Source organism: Plasmodium gaboni, chromosome 6, assembly GCF_001602025.1.
Source record: "Plasmodium gaboni strain SY75 chromosome 6, whole genome shotgun sequence".
NCBI classification, from domain to species: domain Eukaryota; phylum Apicomplexa; class Aconoidasida; order Haemosporida; family Plasmodiidae; genus Plasmodium; species Plasmodium gaboni.
In genome coordinates this window covers 819750-829749 of record NC_031486.1, presented here as the reverse complement: position 1 = coordinate 829749, position 10000 = coordinate 819750, and the positions used below count along the sequence as shown (strand labels likewise).

Here is a 10000-nt window from a genome sequence, read left to right as displayed (position 1 = left end):
TATTATATTTATTATTATATATATAAAATAATATAATATATTTGTTTATGTTTTATGTTTTAACTTTAATTATAATATATATTATATAATATATATATATATATATATATATATATATATATATATAATTATATATATATATAATTTTTATTTTTTTACCTTTATTTTATTTATTTATTTATTTTATTATTTTTTTTTTTTTTTTTCTCTATCCTCTTTTCTTTTATGAGTCCTATTTTTTATATTTTTATATTTTAATTTATTTTTTATATAATCTATATATATATATAATATAAATAAATATAAAATTAAGAAAAAAAAAAAAAAAACAGTTAACTCTCAAAAATAGTTAATATATTTTTTTATTATGTACATGTCGTTAAATTATAAAAGAGAAATATAATAACAATATTCAATAAAATATATATTCATCTATTGTTTAAAGAAAATATATTACATATTAAAAATACATATAAGTACAAAAAAAAAGTATTTTATATATCAAGAATTTCTTCTGTTTTTGCATGTATATCTAAAAAAATATATATAATATATACATATATATTTTTTATACTTTTTTTTTATTTTTATATATGAATTAATATAAGAATCAAATAATTAAGCTTTAATACGTATTTTTATTATTGTTTTTTTATTTTTTTAATATATAACATAATATATATATATATATAATTTATAATAGATAATTTTATTTTTATATTTTCATAGAACGACATATATTATAATAAATGGCATTTTTAAATTTATATATTTATTATATTATTACAAATAAATATAATGTATATTTGTTTAAATTGTATTATATATATATATATATATATATATAATATATTATGTATATGTATATATAATAATATTATATAAATATAAGTATTATATATAATATATATATATAAAATAATATCATAATAATATATTATATATATATATATATATATATAATATAATATAATTAAAAAAAAAATAATATAAACACTGTATTATTTTTTGTGGAGTGTTGTTTTTTTATATATATAATATTATAATATTATTATTATTATATAATATATAATTATATGTATAAATATATAATTATTATAATTACATAATAATATAATAATTAATATAAATATTAGTAAATATATTTTTTTTATAACTTCTATTGATGATCATTTTTTTTATCAATTTTATATATTTTTATTTTTAAAACAGTATTTTGAATTCTATAATAAGAAAAATTGATTTTTTCGATATTAATATTTTTTTTTTTTTATAAGTTTATATTTTGCTTTAGTGTTTCTTGTAATATTTTATTATTTCGTTTTGAAAAAAAATATATCTCAATTGAGAAGAAAAAATAATAAAATATTGTTTTTTTTTTTTTCTTTTTTTATATATATGAAATGAAAAAAAAAAAAAAAAAAAAAAGAAAAGAAAAGATATAATAATATATATATATATATATATATATTTATATTTATTTATTTATATTTTTATATGTTAAAAAAAAAAAAAAAAAAAAATTATATATATAGTAATATTTTTTAAACCAGTGTACTATATTAATAACTGTTACTTTATATTTTAATATATATGCATATATGTATATATAGATGTAAATATAAAGTATTTTATGATTATTTATAATATAACTATTTTTCAATCTTTAGTTTTTAATGCTATATATATATATATATATATATATATATTATTGTGATAATATCTGTTATAATTAAAAATAACTTAAATGATTGTTTTAATTTAATTTTTTTTTTTTTTTTTTAGTGATTATAAATATATTTGACCTATCACGTTAAAAAAAAAAAAAAAAAGGATATATTGTTTTTATATAGTTTTTTTTAAAAAAATATATATTATTTATATATTTTATATGTTTATGTGTAATATATTATATATATATATATATATATATTTATGAATATTCTTACAAATGCAAATTAATTAAAGAAAAAAATATAATATTATATATACACATAAACTGTATATATATATATATATATATATATAGAATTATATCTTTTATTATACACATATAGATTCTTAAAAAAATATTTATATGTTCATAATATATATATATATATATATATATATATATTAATGTGTTTACTTTAAGAAGTGTGTATACTTTTTTTTTTTTTTTTTAATTTTAACTTTTTTTTATATATATACATATAATATTTATGTCAAATAAATATAATTAGTATCATGAACGTATCTGTTGTAAATGTGAAATATTTATTAAATAGAAATATTTCTTATATTATAATTTATATTTTATAATTTTGTTATGTTTTGTTTATTTTAATATATTTTAATTTTTAAGTTTTTTTTTTTTTTTTTTGTGTTTATATTGTTTTATATGTAATAATATTGTAATTAAAATAATTAGAAAAATTTTGATGTTGATTTAGTTACATAAAAAAATTTAATATTAAAATATATTTTGTATATATATAATATATTTATATATATATATATAGATATATATATAGGAGTATACATACATAGATGTTATACATATATATATATTAATTTATGTGTGTTTTTTTTTTTTTTTAATTTTAAATATTATATCTAAAATATAGAAATTATCATATGCATATATATTTTAATGTATTATTATATATATGAAATGGTAACAAAAAAAAAAATATATAAAATAATAAAAATAATAAAAAAAATAAAAAATTAAATATAAAAAAAAAAAAAAAAAATATTAATAATAATAATAATAATAAAGAAAAATAACAAATTGTGATATATATTTATGTGTATAAGTATATATTAATGTGCTCAAGAAGATACTATATATATGCATACATATATATATATATTTTTTTTTTTTTTTTAAAATAAAAAAAATAAATTTTTTTTTTAATGGCGAATCCATTTAAGATTCCAAAAAATGATGTTGAAATGAATAATAATAATAATAATAATAATATTAATAGTTCAAAGAATATACATAATAATATACATAACAATAATATACCTAATAATAATTATTATATAAATAATAATAGTCATATAGGTAATTTTAATAAGAAGCCCAATAATAGTAGTAGTAGTAATAAGAACATATTAAGAAGTAGCAAAATAAATAAAAAGTTATTATATAATACATATCCTAAGAATATTAACATATTAAATAATAATAGTAATAGTAGCAGCAGTAGCAGTAGTAGCAGTAGTAGTAGTAGTAATAGTAGTAGTAGTAGTATTAGTATTAGTTTACATATGAACACATTATCAAATAATAATAAGATAATAAAAAAAAAAGAATTTAATAACGAGTTTTTAAATAATAAGAAGAGTCCAAGTGAAGAAGATAAGAATTTTAACCTTGTATATATAAATAATAATATATTGTTTAATGAAAAAAATAATAATATTAATACATATACAAGAACATTAAGTTTTAAAAGTTGTAATAATGAGCACATCCAAGAATATAAGAACGATAAATATTATGCGAGTCATATTAAGCATTTAGAAAATCTTGAAATCGATCATTTTGTTGGGGATCATAATTCCAGCTTGTTCCTTTCAAATAAAGAAATCAAGTCTGGTTTAAAAGCAAATATGAGAAATAATAATAATATAGAAAATAATAATATAAATAAAAATAATAGTACTACTAATAATTTTATAAGTAATAATATAGGAAAATATCTAGCTTGTGGTTTGAATGATCAGAAGATAATTAATATTAGCAGCAATAATAATAATACAAATAATATTAATACAAATAATATTAATACAAATAATATTAATACAAATAATATTAATAGAAAAAATTTATTCTTGTCACATAAAATAAACACATTTAATAACTCTCAAGGGGTATATTGTATAAAGAATCTTGTGGGGGAAAAAATTATAAATAATAACAACATCAACAATAATAATAATAATAATAATAATAGTTGTAATAATAATAATAGTTGTAGTAATATACCTGTAAACGATAATAATAATAAAAATAATAAAAATATCATATTAGATAATTTTATGGAAATAAGAAATAAGATATATAATATTAAGAGAGAAAAAAGTGACTACGAAAAAGAAGAAAAATATCATCTTCATTTAAAAGATTTAGATAAATATAAAAATATATCAAGTAGTAATAATAATATAAGAACAAATCAAAATATGACACATACTAATATGAATCCTTACGATCATATATATGGTTTTTCTGATAAAAATAAAAAAAAAGAACAAGAACTATTAATGAAGAGAAAAGAAGATATACATATACATAATAATAATAATAATAATAATAATAACATGAACATGAACAATATGAATAACAAAATAACATTTGTAAATATATTTGAGGATAAAAAAAATACAGAAATTATTTTTGAAAAAAGAAAAGGATTAGATCAAGAAGAAAAATGTTTTAATTATTTAGAAAGAAAAACAAATCATATGAACATGGATTTTAATAATAATAATATGAACTTTAATAATAACATCATAACAAACAATATGTATAATATTAATAATAATAATAATAATAATAATAACAACTTAGAGTATAATAATCTGAATGGTCATTTTTTAAATAACCTATCCATTAATAACAATCATAATAGAACAAATAACGAAACAAATATAATAAACGCAGGTGTAAAAAAATATTTTCTTGTAAATGATAGAAATAGCCTTATGATGAACGAAGCAAAAAATAAATATTTAAACCATCGCCCTCTTGAAGATCATATGGATAGAAAAATAAAAAAATATGAACAAGAACAATATGAAAAGTTATCCCCTTATAAAGAATTTAAGGAAGAACCAAATAGAAACATCAATATATATCAAAATAGTAATAGTAATAATAATTTCAACCCAGGTGGACATAATAATAATATGAACACATCTAAATATTTATATAAACAAGGCATTAAAGGAATTAAAGAAGATGATATATTTGAAGAACATCATAAACAAGAAGTATCATATAACTCGACAGATCATCATTCGAAAAATAATTTATTAACAAATGTGATATATCAAAATGACAACAATAATAATGTTAATCATATGAATAGTTTGAATCATATGAATAGTGTGAATCATATGAATAGTTTGAATCATATGAATAGTTTGAATCATATGAATAGTTTGAATCATATAAATAGTGTGAATCATATGAATAGTTTGAATAATATAAATTGTGTGAATAATATAAATTGTGTGAATAATATAAATTGTGTGAATAATATAAATTGTGTGAATAATATAAATTGTGTGAATCATATTAATAGTACGAATCATATCAGCGCTTATTATAAAAACTATTTACAAAATGATATCTTTGGAGACCCAAACAACAACGGATCAAGGAACAACGCTCATGTTAGAAAAGAACATATAGAAGATAAAGATAATAATCATAAATACATAAAGAAATGCTTGAAAATTCCAAGTGATGAAAAAAATATGGAGGACTATAAAAATAACAAGGATGCTAATAAAGAGGCATTATTTAAAATGAACGAAAAAAAAAATATATGTATTGAATGTAATGACAACTTAATTAAAGGAAACAATAGCAACAATAGTTCTATATTTACAAGAGATCATGTTGTTCATGCAAATGGAAATTCACACATAGCTGTAAATATGGTGAATGAGAAAAAAAATAAAGATAATATTATAATATTAAATAAAAAACTTAAAAATAGTAATAGCATTATAGATATAATGGATAATGATAATAAAAATAATGAATGTAAAAAAAATATATATGTAGATGTACATAATATAAATATATCTGATAGTGAAAAGAAAAAACGAGATTCTACTGAGGTTCCAAGTAATAACATAGATGATCTAAATAACAATAATAGTTCTTCTTATTATAAAGAAAATTGTTTTAATAATGAAAATGTTATATATGATGAAGAAAAGAATATTTTTAGAACCAAAGAAAATACAAATATTAAAATATATAGAAGAAGCTTAGAAAAAGAAAGGATGTTAAATTTTCCTTTAATTCATTTAGGAGAGAATGATGTAATAGTTAAAAGAATTAAATTGTATTATCCTTTAAGAAATAAGAATGTCTTTACTAACATTTCAAAAATTATTTTTATGACAAATACGAATATATGTTCTTTATATATAAGCGATTCTTTATTGATCCATTATGATAATATCAAAATAAGCTCATACTTGTCTAAAGGTGGTTTTGGTGTGGTGTATAAGGGCAGCTTGATCAGGAAGGTGAAGAGAAATGATATGCTGTCTAATGAGGATATGGGCACTGAGGAGAGGGGTGATTCACAGGTTAACAGGAAGGATAAAATGAAGGAAGCAGATTATGATGATGAGGAGGAAGACGACGATGATGATGAGGAAGACGACGACGATGATGAAGAAGATGACGACGATGAAGAGGAAGACGACGATGACGATGACGACGACGATGATGACGACGATGAAGACGACGATGATGACGACGATGATGATAACCATAAGGATGACCCCTTTAATATGCCCATTGAGAGTCCAAATCAAAAGTGTGCAAAAAATAAAATAAAAAATGAGTATGACGAAGATTATATAAAAAAACTGTGTGAAGGGAGATACATAAGAGATGGTGGTGATGACAATGAATTTTTCAGCATTAACAATAATAAGAATGAAATGAACAATAATAACGTGAATGATAATATAAATAATAATAACAATAATATATTTTATAGACAACAGAATAGTGTTTATTATGACGAGGTTGATAAGAACGGAGAGAAGAATGGTAAAGAAAATGAAATGAAAGATGAAAATAATTGTAGTATAAAGAAGAAAAAAAAATGTCATAATAATGATACTTCAAAATGTATAAAGAGTAATAAAAAATTATGTTATTTAAGAAATCAATTGATAGAAAAGTTTTTTGATTCATTGAATTATAAAATAGATCAGAATGAAGATTGTGTTGATAAAATAGATGATAAAGAAAAATATAATTTTAATTTATTTACAAATGGTGATAATTGTATGTATGATCATATGTTGAGAAGTGGGAAGAAAGATATGGCTATACCAAATGAAAACAAAGGTGTAACTAATGCAACAAATAATGTATTATCAAATAATATGCCATATAATAATAATAATAATATGGTAAATATAAATAATGTCAATAATAATCACAACCCTACGAATGGCAGTAATAACTTCGGAACTGAGAATAACCTACTAAGTAGTCTCATACATCTAAATAGAGCAAGCGAGATAAACAAAAAAGGTTTGGGCATCCAAACAAATGATCCTAATATTTTAGATAAAGAACATTATTATTTTAAAGATGAAAAGAAAAACAATAATATTGGAGAAACATCCAATTATGTTCATACATCGAATAATCAACAATATATTGTAAATCAAGCGAATGATATTATAGTTGAAGAATATTGTAATGAGAATAAAGAGAAAATTAATAATTGTTGTTGTGGTTCTTTAAAAGATGATTGCTGTAATAAAAATAATCAATGTGGTTCATCACAGTTTAATGAAATAAGACGATTAAAAAAGAAAATGATAAAATATATTTATTCAGATAAAATGAGTGATAAAATTATTATTGATAAGAATGAATTTTTAAATGAATTAGATAAAATAATATCTAAAATGAAAACAATAAATAAAGATTTAGAAAAAAAACATCATGAAGAAATTATGTCTTATTTATTGTTAGATGTATATCATAATAATATTGTATATAAAAATAATTATGGATTCTTATATGTAAATAGTAAAAATATTATAACATATGGTATAACCAAAGAGAGCTTATATATATTTGACAATAAAAATATATTCCATTATTATAGTGATAAATGTATATTTAAAATAATATTTATAGATGAACATAAAGAATTATTAAAGTTTAAAAATTTTACAGTTTTTAATGTATTAAATAATGAAAAAATAGTAAATAATTCTTCTATTTTAAAGAATGAAATTGATAAACATAAAAATGGATTAAATAAGCTAGCTATTATACCATTTAGTAAAATGAGTATAAATAATTTATTGCATGCACTAATATTTGGATTCTTAAAATTTCTTTTTAATTTAAGAAAAAAATATCACAAACAACCTAATGGAAATTGTGCATGTAATATGGAAGATCATAATATAATAAATAATATAGTAATTGAAAATAATATTATATATAATAAGAATGATCCTAGTTGTATACTATCATCTAATATGAAGGCTTCGAATGAGTCCCTTAACAACATATTGGTATCTCCCTGTAGTATAGAAAAAGTTGATCATATAAATAACAACATGTATCATAATAAATGTAATCATCATATGAATTATAACATCATTATAAATGATACGAACATTCAAAATGTTGTAGGTAATAATTTGGATCATTACATAATGTGTAATTGTCAAGTGGTTGCTACGGATGATAAGAAGAAAGGAGGTCCAACAAATATAAATAATGTGAATGAAAAGGAAAATATGAATAAATACAACAATAATAATAATATGAATAATATGAATAATATGAATAATATGAATAATTTGAATAATTTGATTAATATAAATTGTTCAGGTGAAGCACATAATAAAAGTGGTAATCAAGATGACAATAATAATAATAATATGAATCGTCCTAATATAAACCATGATAATTTTCTCAATAGCCATATGCATGCAGCAGATGATCATCATCCGATGATACCAAAAAATGTAGTAGACAAAATAGATAACAAAGGCAAAATTAATTCAAGTAATTGTCTTATTAGTAGTACCCTTATAAACACAAATAATTCAGACGAATCAAAGACGACCATGCTCTTAAACCTTTCAAAGAATAATAAAAACATTTCAAAGGAATATATAATTAATGAAAAAGAATATACATATTCTCCAAAAATTAATGACAAGGAGGAACAACAACCACATATGGTGTCTCCAGAGTGTAGTGAAAAGGGGGAACTCAAAGGAAAAATGAAAAAAAAGGAAAATAATAATAAAAATGAAAAGAAAAAAAAGAAAAAGAAAAAAGAAAATGAAAATGAAAAGAATAAAAGTAAAAATAAAAGTAAAAGTAAAAATAAAAGTAAAAGTAACAAAATGGAAGAACATGTAAAAAAAAATACCAAAAAAAATAAAGATCATATTAATCATGAGAAAGATAAGGAGCATGATGTTGATGTTGATGGTGATGGTGATAATTATGGTGATAGTAAAAAATGTATAAAGAATAATTTGAAAAAAAAAGAAAATAGGAATCATAATAAATTGGATGATAATCATAGTACTACTCATCATGATAGTGAAGAAATAATATATATGAAAACGCCGGTTGCTATAAAAATCCATGATTTAAAAGATAGTAAAAATTTAAAAAATTTCTTAAGAGAAATAGAAATATATAAAAATTTACAGCGTCCAAATATATGTACATTTTATGGTATATGTATAAAATCAAATAAGTTAATGTTATTATTAGAATATTATGCAAAAGGAAATCTATTTAATTTTCTAAAAAATAAAATACATAAAAAACAAAGATTAGAATGGGCAATACAAATATCATGTATAGTACATGAGTTACATGCACATAATCCACCAATAATAAATGGAGATATAAAAACATCAAATATATTAATAGATGATAATATGAATTTAGTAATGTGTGATTTTGGAAAAGCTAGATTTAAAAATACAAAACTATATAGTAATTTTGGATCCTATAGATATATGGCACCTGAAACATTTAGTTGTACAACTGAAGTTACAGAAAAAATTGATATATGGAGTGCAGCATGTTGTATTGTTGAAATATTTTCAAGTAAATATCCTTATTATAATTTAACAAAAAATGTTAAAATCAGACATGAATTATTAGTTAATAAAAGAACTCCTCATATACCTAACTTCCTACCAAACTCTATAAAAAAATGCTTGCAAAAGTGTTTTAGTTTTCAGCCAG

General features: G+C 18.8%; 1 protein-coding gene across 1 annotated transcript in view; it reads left to right on the top strand.

The window, feature by feature from the left end:
* Positions 1 to 2898: 2898 nt before the first annotated feature.
* PGSY75_0623800 (putative tyrosine kinase-like protein) overlaps positions 2899 to 10000 on the top strand; it is a gene marked incomplete at both ends in the record, with an annotated part of 7164 nt that continues 62 nt past the window's right edge. The window contains one exon of the mRNA XM_018784818.1: positions 2899 to 10000. This exon is cut by the window's right edge and continues 62 nt beyond it. Within this exon, the coding sequence (XP_018642872.1) occupies positions 2899 to 10000 (7102 nt within the window).